The sequence below is a fragment of the Tiliqua scincoides genome, chromosome 7, assembly GCF_035046505.1.
Source record: "Tiliqua scincoides isolate rTilSci1 chromosome 7, rTilSci1.hap2, whole genome shotgun sequence".
NCBI classification, from domain to species: Eukaryota; Metazoa; Chordata; class Lepidosauria; order Squamata; family Scincidae; genus Tiliqua; species Tiliqua scincoides.
The window spans coordinates 75,035,515-75,050,837 of NC_089827.1; the positions used below are offsets into that span (position 1 = coordinate 75,035,515).

A 15,323-nucleotide genomic window follows, 5' to 3' on the forward strand; every position below is an offset into this window, starting at 1 on the left:
TTTGCAAATGAATGAGTGAATAAATATTACTTGCAAATAAATAAAACTATTACTTCTTTCTAGATCACCTTTTTCCTTTAAAGTCTTGTAAAGCTAGGTGGGTCCCAACAGAGTGTCGTTTTTAAAAGTGGGTCCTGGTACCAAAATGTTTGAGAACCACTGCTCCAAACCATAGGCAGATTTCTGCCCTTCTTTTTTATGCATACTAGACTGAGCTCACCCGGGACTGCACAGTCTGCTTTCTTCTGGCCTCCAGACCTCTATATGGTAAAGGTGTCCAATCTGTCTCACATTAGTTTAATTAGTGGAGGCATTTTTCCCCCCACATTTATATACATCCTTCCTCCAAGTTGCTCAGGGAGGTGTACATGGCTCCTCTGCCTCTTTGACCCTCACGACAACCCTGTGAGGCAGACTGGGCTGAGGGAGCGTGAGTGACAGACCGACCAACCCAATGTCCTCTAACAAGCTTCACAGGCCAGTTCACAGGCCAGTCTCTAACCATTATGCCACACTGTCTTTCTAGAGCACCTGCGGGGGGGGGGGGAGGATCATACAGCCACTGTATCATTAAAACATGACTGCTCTACCATTCTACTCGTACTAAAGAATAAAAATAACCGTTTTCCAAATGTCATTGGTTTTGTATTTTGTGGTCAACGGTTGCAGCTATTGAACTTTTGCCAGGACCTGCCCTCTGATGCCACCTGAGAAAGCATTTATCTTATTTTCAAAACAAAACACCGGGAGCACATGTAGATATATACCAGCTGGGGAGCATGACTTGTGAGCCAGTAGCGATATCTCATTATGGGAAAAAGTCGGTTGGAAGAGCATCACCATCAGTGTACAGACAAAAATCAACAAGCGATTTCTCCAAAAACGATTTCTGCCATCCCGACCTAAAGGGGAGGCAGTCGTGCGATTTCTTGCACCCGCACCTGTAATTGAGTGGGAGGGGGAAGCAGAGGTCTGGGACTTCTCCAGCAGGAGCAGTGATATCATCACCAGGAGAGCTCAGCAGCTGCCTTTGAAATGTTTCCAAAGGATCTTACAGTAGAAGGCGCATCCAGCTCAGCAGGTGTCCAGCTGAGAAATTTGCCAAGGGGCCTATGTTAATACTTGGGCCATTGTCTTTCCCAAGGGCTGCCTGCGGGTCAGTATGGATCTCTTTTTACATTACACTAAGGCTACACTCCTTTGCGAATTTACCAGGGAGTTGGTCCTACTTACCACTGGGACTTACTGGTGAGTCCGCATGCATGGGGTCTCACGTTAATATGCCTTTATATTTCTCAGGGATATTTTTTGATCCTAAGTTTCTGTGCAGTTCAGAAAGAACGTCCTTCCCCTTTAGGCCTCTGAAAGGAAAACCTCTCCTCCTGGCCGAATGAGACACTTGGTCTCCTGAGCTGTGGACATGGATTGCTTGCAGAAGCCTGTGCCTGAACCTTAATTTCCCAAATAAACACTCTGGGATGTAGTAACAAATGAAGTTAGAGGTTTATTAGAGGTATTATTTATAGAGAAGATTTTCCTGCTCTGTGGACAGCCTGTTCTCCACCTTCTCTGGTCATCTGTGGAGGAGTGCTTGCTTGGGAAGACGCTGGAAGTGCTGGCTGTGGCAGTGGGCAGTCCGTTCTCCACCCTCTCTGGTTGTCTCCCAAGCGAGGAACCCCCCACAAACTACCAGAGAGGTCAGAGAACAGACCGCGCACAGCTGCCTGCACTTCAGCCCTCTCTGGTGGTCTGTGGGGTAATGCTTGCCTGACAAGACACTGGATGTGACTGAAGGTGATCTTTCTTTTCTGAGACCTTGCAGACCACTTTGCAGGTATCATGGACCACAGGTTGGGACATGTGCCAAAGAGGCACTTGGAACAAGGTTGTCAGTCTTAATCTCAAAACATCAATGAAATTGATTACTGTCTCTGTACTTGCTGCCCTGTTAGAAAGTATTCCTAAATAGGAATGTGTACCAATTGGCTTTTTCCCCCTCAAGACAAACATCCCCACATGCAGCAAAAAACCACATCCATCATTTCTGAGACAGATTTGGATCCTAGTCCTGGACTGAATATTTGAAGATAACCAAAAACTGTTTAAGCAATTTTTATTCAGAGAATGAAATTTTTTCCCCCAGTTAAATCTTTTAAAATGATGGATGATCTGTGTGTGTCTCAAAAGGAATTTAAATTATTGTAAGCTATTATTGGCAAAGAATTTGTTCTGCATTCATCAATGTATATTTCCCCAAGTCAAATGCCCAGTTCCAGGCTACTACAAACAAACTGAAGTGTTGATGCCTGTGGAAATGTTTGCTTAAGCTTTCTCTGATTACATTCCTCTCCACCACCTCTACATTTTTACCTCTTGAAGAATCTTTGTGTTGGGAACTGTAATGTATTATTGGATTATTCTGAAATTATAGCCTTCCATGTGTTCTTGATGGGAAATGTATGTAGTAGGCAACCTTCAGTCTCAAAAGACTGGTATCGTGCTCTGAATGGTGGTTCTGGAACAACGTCTAGTGTGGCTGAATTTGCCGATGCCGTATGGTGAAGTTGGAGTGTCCTCTCCAGTGCGCGACGCCTGGGTAAAGTAGGTATGGAGGATAGGCTGTTACCCATGCAGCAAATCCCCCCTCTCCACTTCGCTGGAATGGTCCAATGGAAAGGCAGAGGCCAATATGGTTGGTTCCAGCGGCGTCGCAGGAGTTGCCAGAGCATGACTGTGTACAGCCATGAACTGCCTCAGGGATTCTGGCTCCTGATTTTGCCTCGAGGTTGACTCCTGAAGCCTTTTCCATAACTGAATGTAGCCATAAGGCAGTGGAGGTTTGGGATCAGTTTTCCTTCTCTTAAATGAGCTGCCTTCCCAGGCTGACGAGTCTCATCCACCCGGTATATGGGAAACGTATGTATATAGCCACAAAAATTGCAGAATGAAAAGCCAAGAGATATGAGCCATAACATCCTCAAATTAGACCGTGAAGCTGATCGTTTTTGTCTGTGAGATAGAATGAGGCTGGTTGTGCAATCCTAGGCATGTCTACTCAGAAGTAAGTCTCATTAAATTCAATGGGACTTCCTATAAAGTGTTTACAGGATTGCAACCTGGATTAGTTAAAGGGTGGATGTGGTGATCTGAAGGTCATGTTTGGTGTTCCAATGTATAGATTAGCAAAGAACTGCTTTTATGTCGAGGCTCTAAAAATGTTTGGCAGTACTGACAAAACTTCAGTGAGTTGAAGCCACTGAAATTCCCTTTCTGCAGAGTTGCAGATTTTATTAAAAATTACATATTTTTGAAAACACCAGTAGTAGAAAAGAAAGCACATCATCTATTTACAATCACTACACATTTACATATATTATATACAGACGGTGTTGAGCAGAAAATAGAAATATAGGAAATATCAGTATGAAACTGTACAGGGCTTATTCCCATCTCTTAATATGATTTACTGCAATAATAAATACAGTCCTATATTTACAAAATGTATTTTTAAAGAAACAAACTTCTGCAATGATTTTTCATATTTCCAAGTTAAAATATCTGAATCCAAGTTTTTGAACATGCTTATAAAAATATGCATAGTAACCTCTTATTTTAGAGCTCATCTAATCTTAAAAATCTTTTTTTAATAAAAGAATCTTCCTTGAGCCAGTCTTCAGACTGATTCTTTTACTTCTCAATATTTTACATAAAAGTCAGCACAGTGATGTGAGGGACATTTCCACGATGGGTAAGCAGCATTCCACTATTGAACCACAGAAAAAATAAAGCTAAAGAAACATGATAAAAAGAAATGTGCCATGGTCAGATGGTCTTTTGCTTAATCCAAAGTAGTTTTAGGAATCATTCTCCAGCTGCACACTGCACTGCTTCAAAAGCCAGAGATAAAGGAATATGGTAACCACGCAGATGGCCTTTTGGAGTAGTGTTTCTGCATTTGTTCATTTTCTTTACGAAGAATGCTCAGGTCAGCATAGAACTGAAAGGAATGTAGGTCTCTCCACCTACACCATTCCAAGTGGCTCTTCTAAATGTTAGTTTGTGTCAATAGACCTCCCAATGCAAAGTTGTGCAAGAATCAGATGCACTTAACTGCTTTACAGATGAAGTTTTAGTCCTGACTTTTGTACATATGCAAACAAGAGTATTTGAAGCAGTTCAAGTATCTTGTGTCACTGGGATAACTACACTTTTCTTATATACCTCCAGCATTTACCTGATGAGGCAGTTCTTCTTAATATATGAAATGCTTTTTCAAAATCAGCTTAGTAGAAGTCTTATCAGAGTGAAATATTTTACTTCTTTACCTGGAACTCAACTCAGTTGATTGCAATCACCAGGGCCAGTGCTGTAGACACAAATGACTTTTAGATGTGTTCTTAATTCTAAATGGTATTTGCTTCAAGTTTCTGTTTTGTTTTTTAAAGCTGGCCGAGTTGGTATTTGTTGAGTTTCAGTACAAACCTGACACGTTATAACAGCAAGACAATTATCTTCTTTCTGCATGACATAGGCATGTATAGCCCAATCCTAACTAGTGCTAGTACCTGTAGAATGTGTGTTCCACTGGCACAGGCTGCCACAAAGCAGCCGTAAAACAACTTTACAGCAGAGCTAGCAGCTAGTGGGAAATCCATAGCCTTCTCACATATGCCGGTCGATGTCGGGAAGCCCGCCAGAGCAGGTAAACCCAATGCAGAGGGTGAAATGAGACAGGGGTGGAACAGGGAGAAGATGGGGTGGGTGGTGGATGGATCAGGCCTGGGAGGGGAGCAGATTCAGCAATGGCAGCACACACCCAATTCAAACCCACTTCCCAGGCCTAATATGCCTGCATGGAGCAATGTGGACCTTGTACCACTGATATTGCTGGTGCGGGTCTGAGTTGCCCCATAGCGGATGCTGAGGCTTAACCCAGAGCAAGGGGACAAGACCTCCGGCGGCCAAAACTCCCCTGTAGGATGCAGCAGAAGCAGTGCTGGTGTCGCTGCATTGCAGTGCAGGGATTTAGGTGGAATTGGGCTGTTAATTTGGAATGAATACCTTTGTAAACAAAGGTATCTTTGAGATGAAGCTAATGACATGGAACAAACGTTACGGATGAAAGGTTACAGCTTTCAGTCATTCGACAGGATGGGGGCACTAGTGACTTGTTGGCAGGAATATCATAGGATATTCTGGTGCTCGAAAAGGTGACTAAAGCCTGTGTCGAATCACAAGACTGCTTTTCCGCCTCCTCTGAATTGACAGAGGCCAGACTGGCATGCTTGGATGCTTTCCACGCAGAGGTCTGCTTTTGAAGATTTCCCAGGTCTTCTTTGAAATGGGGATTGAAAAGTATGTACAGAAGTGGGTTGAGACATGCAGGTAGGGGGACAATCACAAGGAGTATTGGTTTAATTACTTCTGGGCTAATAAAAGTCAGATTTAATAAGGAGGAAAATGATAAGATGGCCACAGGACAATAGAGAAGGCAGTTCGTAAAAAGCAACAAAGCTATGTGCTTCACCATAGAGCAGTCCCAAACGTTGTCCAGTTCTCTCTTATCCAAACGACAGTAGAGCTTTGTATAGGCTGTCGTCATTACCAGAAAACAAAGGGAGTTCAACAAGACGAGGGCTACCATGTAACCCACTGCAGCGGGCTTGCCAACGGGCAATGGTATGCAGAGGGGAGAGACCCCATACCCAGTCCCACTGAGCAGCGGGACCATCGCAATGATTAGAGCCAACGTGAAGCAAAAGGAGACAGCTATCCTCACACTAGCATGGATGGGCTTGGTCTTGCCCTTTGCGGTGTGATTCACAGAGAACCTGCGCTCAAGAGCCGCTAAGGTGAGCAAGAAAATGGAAGCCTCTGAAGCAAAGACGGAGAGAAGGCCAACGATGGGGCAGCCGACTCCACTTTCCCACCAAGCCCCATACCGAGCAAAGACCCCAAAGGTAAATGCATCCGCACTGGCAAGCACACTGCTGGACACACCCATCAGCAGGTTCACAATCGCTATTAGTCCAATTAACAACTTGATTGAGGAGAGGAATAGCGGGGCCCTGAAGATGGTTGCAACCACTAAACTGTTGAAAATAAAGGCCAAAGCCACAATGGTCCAAACTCCAATTCTGATTAGCCAACTGCCAAACAGGTAGTCACATGGCTTGAAGGGCCCTGCAATGACAAGATGGGAAAAGAAGAGTTAGATGAAAGCTTCTTTACAGCTTCTTCAACTGTCCTCTGTTTGCATTTCTTTCTTGGCTCCCCCAATGAGGAAATTGCTCTAAACCTTCCTTTGCTGGAATTCTGGTCTTCAAAAGCAGGTATTCACCAGGATTCACAACATCTCTCAGTGTGTCCCACAGGTCTGCTGCTAAATACCTGCTGCATCTGTTATTCTACCCGTCTTATTCTATTTTAACTGCCCTATGTAAGATTTTTTTTGGGGGGGGGGTATAGTGGAAATGTACAAGATCCCTCAAGGAGACAGAGTGCGGTGTCAACAGTGGCTCTTTGCTCTGATAGGCCTGAAAAGCATGGGGTTAATACCAGGGCCTTAGGCCGCAGGGAGTGTGCTGCACAGCTGCAGCCACTTAGAAGCAACAAGGCCCTCAAGGATAAAAGTAGCACCTGGAGAAGGGAGAGTGTGTCGGTGTAGAACAGGGGTGCCCAAACCCCAGCCCTGGGGCCACTTGCGGCCCTCGAGGCCTCTCAATGCGGCCCAGTCTCCAATGAGCCTCTGACCCTCCAGAGATTTGTTGGAGCCCACACTGGCCCGACACAACTGCTCTCAGCGTGAAGGCAACTGTTTGACCTCTCACGTGAGCTGTGGGATGAGGGCTTCCTCCACTGCTTGCTGTTTCACGACTGTGATGCAGTAGCGGCAGCAAAGGAAAGGCCAGCCTTGCTTTGTGCAAGGCCTTTTATAAGCCTCGAGCTATTACAAGACCTTCATTCATTCATATAAGTTCATCTTTAATATACGCATTTATGTAAACGTATGTAAATTTATTCAAATTTTAAATGTAAATTAATTCTTTCTTCCCCCAGCAGCGTCAGAGATGATGTGGCCCTCTTGCCAAAAACTTTGCACACCCCTGGTGTAGAAGAAAGGAGCTTGGAAAAAAGAGGCTGGATGAACCAAATGGAGACTAGTGTGTGGCTGCCATGCCCAAGAGCTGCTGGGAACTGAGATACTGCTGCTGGTGGGAGGAAGGAGGACCTCCACCGGTTGAACAGATAAGCCAACCTGGTGGTGCGGTCCAGCAGTGCTGCAGTGTAGAACTAGGTCTATTTTGAGTGAAGAAGGGAGGCTAATTAGTCTATAGCAGGCATAAGATTTCATAAAAGAATTGGCAAAATGGGGGTATGGGGGAAAGCAGGACAAGTTTCTCCAAGCTTTTAATGGAAACTGCTTTCATGCTTTTTGCTGTCTTATTGCTGTGTGGCTTTAATGTAAACTGCCTTGGGCACCCAGAGGAGTGGGGGAACGGTAGTGTAAAAATTTATACTCTTATATAAGCTAGATTCGTAGTTGGGTTCCTACAGTTAATACCGGCACATTGCTGGTTCTCATCCACCCAGTTAGTGACTCACTGGCAGCTTCCACTTTGTTGGGAAAGGGTGTTGAAGGTGACGATGGTGCCTCATCCCCAACTCTTGCACAGTGTGCTGGTGACAACCAACTCCACCTTTCCTTCCAAATGACTCAGGGCATGAATTGTAAATGCTTATTTGACTGTGGGTGGGAACTAGATGTGGGCAGGTGGCTGAAGTTGAGTGCAGAACAGGTTGAGGTAAATGTGGTTGGCGGAATTTGTAATCTACGGCAGAGGCGGGCAGACTTTGAACTTTAGGGATCCTGGACCTTTAACTATTGTGTAGGAGAGAGAATTTCAGCAGGTGCAGCTGGTCAGTTGACAGGGCAGCAATGGCTCTTTTCACAGCTCCTCTTTTTCTATAGGTTAACAGAGAATATGACATTTCATAATAGAGTGTCTGAAGGGCTTTTCAGCTGAGATTTGAACCACCAGTGTTCCAACCAGCTTAGGAGAACTTTACCTGGAGAGGGAGAGCACTGGACTGAATGATGAGCTTTCAAATCTTCATCAAAGTCAAGAAGAAAATCTTCAAAGTCACGGTCTTCTGCAGGAAGGAATAATAAATACCAAAAAAAAATCTTATGTTTAGCTATGGGGGGAAGGTTATGTTAATTTTATATACTGATCCCACCCTTTCTTATTGGGGAAAAAAATTTTAAATTGCAAAATTTAGATCTACTCGTTATTAACATTTCATATTCTTTGGATAAGTATCAATACTGAGATCCAAATAAAAGAGATTTAAGTATTTAAATAAAGAAGAAAGTGCATCAGCCTGGGCCATATTTAACAAACTGTGTGAGCTGCTTTTAATTTGAACATCAGTTAATTATAACTCAGAAATCATGTGCAGGCTGGCTCCACCCTTCTCTTTATCACTTGGGAGTTTGGCCCAAGTTACAGTTCCCACAAGATTCTTCAAAGATTGAGAATACTATTTATCCTGTTTCAACGTTTCCCAAAAATAAAGGGTGGCAAGTTCAGATTAATTTATTCAAATTATGGCAGCAGTTGTGATTCCAGCCATTTTCAAACAGTGTGCCATGGCACACTGGTGTGCCGTGAGTGGTCCACAGGTGTGCCACAGGAATTTGGGGGAAGGTCATTTATTAGTAGGGCCAATGGGGATGTGAGTCCCTCACTGGCAGCATGGTGTGCCTTATCAATTGTCAAAAACCTGATGGTGTGCCTTGACAATTTTTGTGCCTTGTCAGTGTGCCATGAGATTAAAAAGATTGAAAATCTCCTCCATATATCTCCTCCATTGGCTCCTCCAGACCAATAGATAGGTCTATTCCATGCCTATCTATATTATATATAGTATATTCCATGTCTATCATCGTCTATCTATCTGATAGCATTCCCAAACTTTTTAGAACCTAGAGGCTGCTGCCTGATTTATAAATGCCAAGCGGTGTGGCTATAATAGTGATTGGATAGCAGTGCCGCCACTCCCCCCCAGGAATATGTTTAATCCTTGATGCTCATAGATCTGCTCTGTCAGTTTCACAACCCAACAAAAATGGGGTCATGATCCACTGGTGGGTCCCAGCAGCCACAGTGGTCTAAGTCATAGTTACAAACAGCAGACAACCAGGTAACCCTGTTACCTGACTATACCACTTTAAGCTGTGGGTGGGATTTGTATGAGTGAATACTCCTTCAATCAAAAACAACCAAGTCCTGCACACAGAAATGTTACATGTCACTGATATGCTGACTTACTGTGCTGGAGTCCTTCTACCTGACATCTAGTTTTCTATATAGTAGTATTTTATTTTATTTTTTTGGTATGGAGAAGCAGGAGGTCATACAACCCCTCACTTGCAGCCTGAGGCAGTGTGGTCCAGAAACAGGTTTATCTCTCCATCTGCTAAATGTGAAAACGGGCCTGGTGGACTGCCGGTCAGTCTGCACACATGTGCAGTGCTGACCAGTGCAAGCTTTCCTCTTATCCATATCAATGTATGTCATTGAGATCAGTGGTTCTCAAACTGGTGGGTCATGACCCACCAGCCTGAGAAGACCTGCCTGACCCTTTAAGGGGGGGGAAGGGGGGAAGGCGGCAGCATGATCCCCAGGATTGTGTTACTGCTGGGGGGGGGTGTTTTCCATTTACCAATCACCGCGTGGGCCTCGCAATCTAAAACTGGAAGTGGTTTCCAATCATGTTGTTTACAGTTTCCAAAGCTTGGGGAGCCCTGTGGAAGGCACTGTGTGGCTCCCGGTGCCCCCAGAAGCTGATAAGTGAACCCCCCCCCACCAGTCCTGGGGCAAGATCTTGGGGATTGTGTTGCTGGCCTCCCCCTGTCCCCACAAAGACTTACCAGGGAGTTTCAGAAACTCCCTGGGAGTTTCAGAATCTCTGCTCTAGATCACAGTGTGCAACAGGCAGAGATCTAATAAAGCACAGAAGCTGTCTGCAGAAAAAGTAAGCACAGATGATTTGAACTAGTGAGCCATGGCATACACTGCAGGAAGCGCTGTGTATTCCACTAGCCAATATAAGCTGGGGGAAGATTAAAAACACATTATTTTACAAGGATGGAACTTGCATCATTGGGAGTTTATCTGAACTGTACGGGCATTTCCCTATTAAATAAGGAAAGGAGAGAGGCATATATTTCAACCAACAGCTGCCAACAGCAAATATTCTCTTTCTAAATCCAGGTCAATCTGATTTAATTTACCTGGTGTATGGAAAACGCCAGCCTCTTTCCTCTGAAATTCATCAGCACTGCTGTTCTCATCTTTGTTCCATGGGTTTTGCATTTTGAAGTAGCTGTCACAGGTACTAAATGCACAGCACTGATAAGCATAAGGCATTTCTATCACCCTTCAAAGCAACAGATAATACATGGTCATGCACATTAAAAAAAACATCACAGTGCACTCAGCCTGCCTCCTTTGAAAAGTTAATGCAAATGGTAATTAAACTGAAGCAATACAAGAGAATTTATATAAATTGTTTTATAGATATTTAATGCTAGAGGAAGTAGCAAAAATGTACCCTGGATCATAAAATAATTGTTAGATATGTAAAGAGAATGATGGAATTCTTTATTATTTGTGGTGGTTATGTGGAAAGTAAAGAAATATTGGAAAATGATATATAGTATATTGTTACAAGAGATATTGAATTGTGTAGTACCATTCAAACTGAGAATATTCCTTTTAAATGTGATATCAGAAATTGAAGACCATTATAAGAAACATTTTATTGTACGTATCAGTATAGCAGCAAGAATATTTTATATGCAAAATTTGAAGCCTTTTTATGATTGGATAAATAAATTTAGTTAAACAATAGTGATTGTTTAGTTAAATCATTAATTAGTATAATGACAAATAGGATAATTTTTGTATCAATTTTTTTTCCAGTCATTGTTGATTTCTTTTTTGGATTAAGACATGTTCTAATCTATGGCCAATATCCTCATGTGTAACCTATGTAATCCCAGCCCTAAATTTAACCCATTTTCCTGTATCTGTAATAAATAAATAAACTTTGCAGGAAAAAAATAATAAAATAAACTGAAGCAATACAGAATAAAACAAAAATTTAAATTAAGGGAAAGTGCATGCTTCCAATACCCTCTACATTGTGTCTTACATATCTTACAAGAGGAAGTTGATAAAACAGCAACAGGCATGTACCACGGAACCTGAGAATTGTATTTCCTTCCTTTAGCTATTACTACATCTGTTAACATCCTGATCCTTTACTGCTAAAACAGCCGCCAGGAATCAACTGGTAGGAAGCCCCTACTCCTAGGGGCACAGTTTTAACCAACTTTCCAGCATGAAGGTAAGGACAAACATTCCCTTACCTTGAAGAGGCCTCCATGACTGCCACCCAACTGCATGCCCCATTGGCCCAGCTATGTCAGTGCGGGAAAGTTGGTTAGAATTTGGGTCTGTACGTAATACTACTTAAAAACACGTGTGGTGATCCTAATGTGGCATCCTGCAGGTGCCTGTACCACACATAGGACTTATAGAGGGACACACAACCATGCATGAGACAAAGCAGAGATTTCATTAAAAGAATGACAAAGCATTTTACTTTCATCTGAAAACTACCCGAGAGAACTATTTTAATTATTTCTTTTTCTTTGTAGCTATGTATTCAGTTGCATTAAAAAATAAAGGGGCAGTTATGAAGCAACAATCAAGATTCTTGTCTGTATACATGTCATTATAAAATATAAATTATACAAAGTAATTTTAAGAACAGAGGTTGTGTATTTATTTATTTGAAGGCACATTTCTGAGAAGCAGATGTGTTTCACAGCAAGTAGCAACCAGGGTGTTCAAAATCAATCATATTTATTTGAGATTTTATTTAAAAAACAACGTAATATGTCTACAATTTTTACCGTCTACGTCTTAGTTTCCGTACTGTGGTTCAAAGCCTTTGAATAGGAAGTAACTCACATTGTACAGTGACACTCCTCCTGTTGCACAAGAACACAAGTGTGTCTTATTAGATTTAATGAGGTACTCACTTGAGTTCTGGAAAGTTTTCAGATGATATCAAACTTTGTAGTGCGTGATTTCCTGTTAATTTTAGATGAGTTAAACCATATAAGCTAGTCACAGGAAAAGAGGACAAAAGGTTGGATGACAGATCCCTGAAAAATAAGAAAGACAATCAGCTCACAATTCTAGAAAGATGGTATTTTTTCACCTGAAAATATTGTCAAAAATTCTTAAATTAACAAACTGTTCAGCAGAAAAAGATGCATCGGCTTCAGACAAATTTATAATCTGAATTCAGTTAAAACAGCTTTTTTTCCTTTGGTCATTTGTCCGAGCCTGACACACTTCTGCTGGGAATTTCTCCTGTGCAAGCTACAGCAAAGTGAGTGGGAGCTCTGCCAGAGCATGCTAGTAGATGCTAGTAACATTTATTGTGAATAACTCTTTGATGCGCTGAGGGACCAGTGGATTTGACCCAATGTGGATCCCAACCCTTGTCAGGAGGGTTGACCTGTACCTCCTGGATGTGACTGGAAGAGTCTTCCAGTGACGTCCAGGAGGTGGACTAAAGCCGCACACAAAAACCGGAAGTGTGTTTCTAAGTACTTCAGGGGGCCTTCAGAGGCTCAGTGAGGCTTCTGTGAGGCTCAGTGTGGCCTCATCTGGTTTCAGACCACTTCACAGATGCGGGTGATACCCCACACTCGAAGACTCAATTATCCATGGGTGTCAATATTTGCTGGGGGGAGGGGAAGGTTGGGAACAGACCCTCCCGCAGATACTGAGGCCCAATTGTTCTTAGCAAGAAGCTAGCAGAGCCCATTTTTCACCACCCAAACACTTGTATGGCAGAAACTTGCACATGGACTACACGGGACTACTTAACAATCGACATTTGGTTTTCATCCCAAATTGTATTGTTTGAATGCACCTTTTGACTTTATACAGTTGCGGGTTCCATACATTATGACAGCAGCATTAACTGTTCTTTAAATCATCCCAATCCATTCTAATCTGACCTTAATGAATTTTTTCTGTCACTGACGACTTGAAAGATCACAGAGGGACTCCATCAAACATTAAACAAAGAAAAATAAGCAGCTACTTACAATTTAATCAGGGACAGTAAAGAGGAGAAAGCATTGGCATTGATTGTTGATATTTTGTTTGAAGCTAAGTTCCTAAAGAATGAGAAAAACAATACTATAATGCTATTCAATAATTACTCCTTGCTGAGTTTGATGGCCTGCTTTTGTATATTGAAACAGTCTGTGTGTGTGTGTGTGTGTGTGTGTGTGTGTGTGTCTTTAACGTCATCTACATAAAAATCACTCAGCTTTTCCATTAAACAGTGGGTTGTGGAGTGTGCCCATGAAAGGGTTATATGAGACAAATCAAAGCTTCCTATTTCTCCAGAAAGATCTATAAGCAGAAGCTATTTCAAGTTTTATTTTTTTGTTCATGGCTGTGTGAATTCACTGCTGGAAATTCTCAACGTCAGAAAGTTTGTTTTGCTTTGGCAAACCTAACCTGGCAAGCTGAATGATCAAAAGGCCAAATGAAAACCAAAGTATTAGGAGCAGGCAAAGGAAAGGAACATTTGCTTCCATGTTTCTCAGTACCAAGGTAAATAGTTCTTAGGGCTCTACTTACAGTGAACGCAGAGCAACCAGCTGCTGAAATGTGCCCATTTTGATTTCGTCGATTTCATTGTGGTGCAAGTCACTGTAAGGGCAAAAACCGATTTTATAGTTAGCAACATTAGGAGAACTTCAGTTATAAGCCAGGATCCAAAGAGATACTACAGCTGTACCCAAGAACATTTGTGTACTTAGTGGGACTTTTTGTCTGAGCAACAGACTCCCTACCCATACAGACCAGATCAGAAACTGCTTTCAAAGATTCAAAGTTCCTTAGATTCCACGTGGCATGGGGGAAAGGCCTCAGGAAATATGGATCCAAAACTACCTTTAGCCTGAGGAACCAGTTTGATGGTTTGGGCCATAAATGGGCCACCATTTAGATTTATTTTAGTACTCTGTTACACTAGGACAAGAATTTCCAACCTTCTCATGTGGAACAGACCAAGGCTTATGGAGTGGGAAGGAGCCATAAGGTATAAATTTCTGGTATATAAATAAAAGGTATAAATTTCCTTTCATAAGGACAAATTTCTGGAGGAAAAATCCATTATGGGTTGCAGGCCATGAAGCGAATGTGCAACCTCCTGATTTTAGAAATGGGCTATGTCAGATGCAAGGGAGGGCACCAGGATGAGGTCTCTTGTTATCTGGTGTGCTCCCTGGGGCCTTTGGTGGGCCCCTGTGAGATGCAGGAAGCTGGACTAGATGGGCCTATGGCCTGATCCAGTGGGGCTGTTCCTATGTTTCTTATAAATAGAAGCCAAGGGAAGGGGAAGGCAGAAAGACTGTCAGGACTGTCCATATTGTGAATCAAGGGCTGGAACTTTTCCACTATGTTGAAAGCCCCACAGACAGTCATATCTAAAACCTAAGAAGAATCAGCTATCTCCATTATCAAAACCCCCTTATTGTTAACATGTCCTTCCTGACCAGGGACACGTTCTACTAAAATAAAAAGTGTGTGAGGTGGAGGGATGCAAACCACATCAGACTTCATCAAATGGTTCATCATCATCAGCTCCCCCAAAGGAATTTTAAATGTAGACAAATGTTTAACCTCTGCTGTACAGAAACCTACTCCATGGACTAGAGCAGGGGTCTCTAAACTTTTCAGCCAAAGGGCCGCATCAAGCATCTGGCAGTGTCGAGGGCCAGAAAAAAAAATTAAATATAAAATTTAAATAAATACATTAGAGATGGAAGTTAGATGAATGAATAAATGGGCTCAAATGTCCAAACACCAACACAGCCCAAAGCACACACTTAAACAGAACCCCATTCCCCCACCCCACAACTCTGCTTGTGTTTGGTCAACTGGGCCAGAGGCTCTCAGGGGATCAGAGGCTGGTCGAGGGCTGGATAGAGGCTCACCGCAGGCCACATCTAGCCCCTGGGGCGGGGTTTGGAGAGCCCTGGACTAGACGAATTAGAGGAAATTTACTTCATGTGTGTATGGATCAAAAGTTTTTTGGTAACCTCACATTTTCTGAAGTTTTTCACATGAGGTAAACTGGGGTAAGTCTTCCAGTTGATTATCAGAGAGGTCTCTGAAATACAAAAGTGAGGAAAAATATACCATACGCAGCTC

At 42.7% G+C, this 15,323-nt stretch overlaps 1 protein-coding gene across 1 annotated transcript in view; it reads right to left on the bottom strand.

Moving 5' to 3' along the window:
• Window positions 1–5,092: 5,092 nt before the first annotated feature.
• LGR5 (leucine rich repeat containing G protein-coupled receptor 5) overlaps window positions 5,093–15,323 on the bottom strand; it is an 83,105-nt gene continuing 72,874 nt past the window's right edge. Inside the window, exons 12-18 of the mRNA XM_066634508.1 lie at window positions 15,217–15,282; window positions 13,746–13,817; window positions 13,202–13,273; window positions 12,119–12,244; window positions 10,301–10,446; window positions 8,071–8,154; window positions 5,093–6,183 (exon numbers count right to left, since the gene is read on the bottom strand). Coding sequence (XP_066490605.1) covers window positions 5,093–6,183; window positions 8,071–8,154; window positions 10,301–10,446; window positions 12,119–12,244; window positions 13,202–13,273; window positions 13,746–13,817; window positions 15,217–15,282 — 1,657 coding nt within the window. The remainder of the gene's footprint in view (window positions 6,184–8,070; window positions 8,155–10,300; window positions 10,447–12,118; window positions 12,245–13,201; window positions 13,274–13,745; window positions 13,818–15,216; window positions 15,283–15,323) is intronic.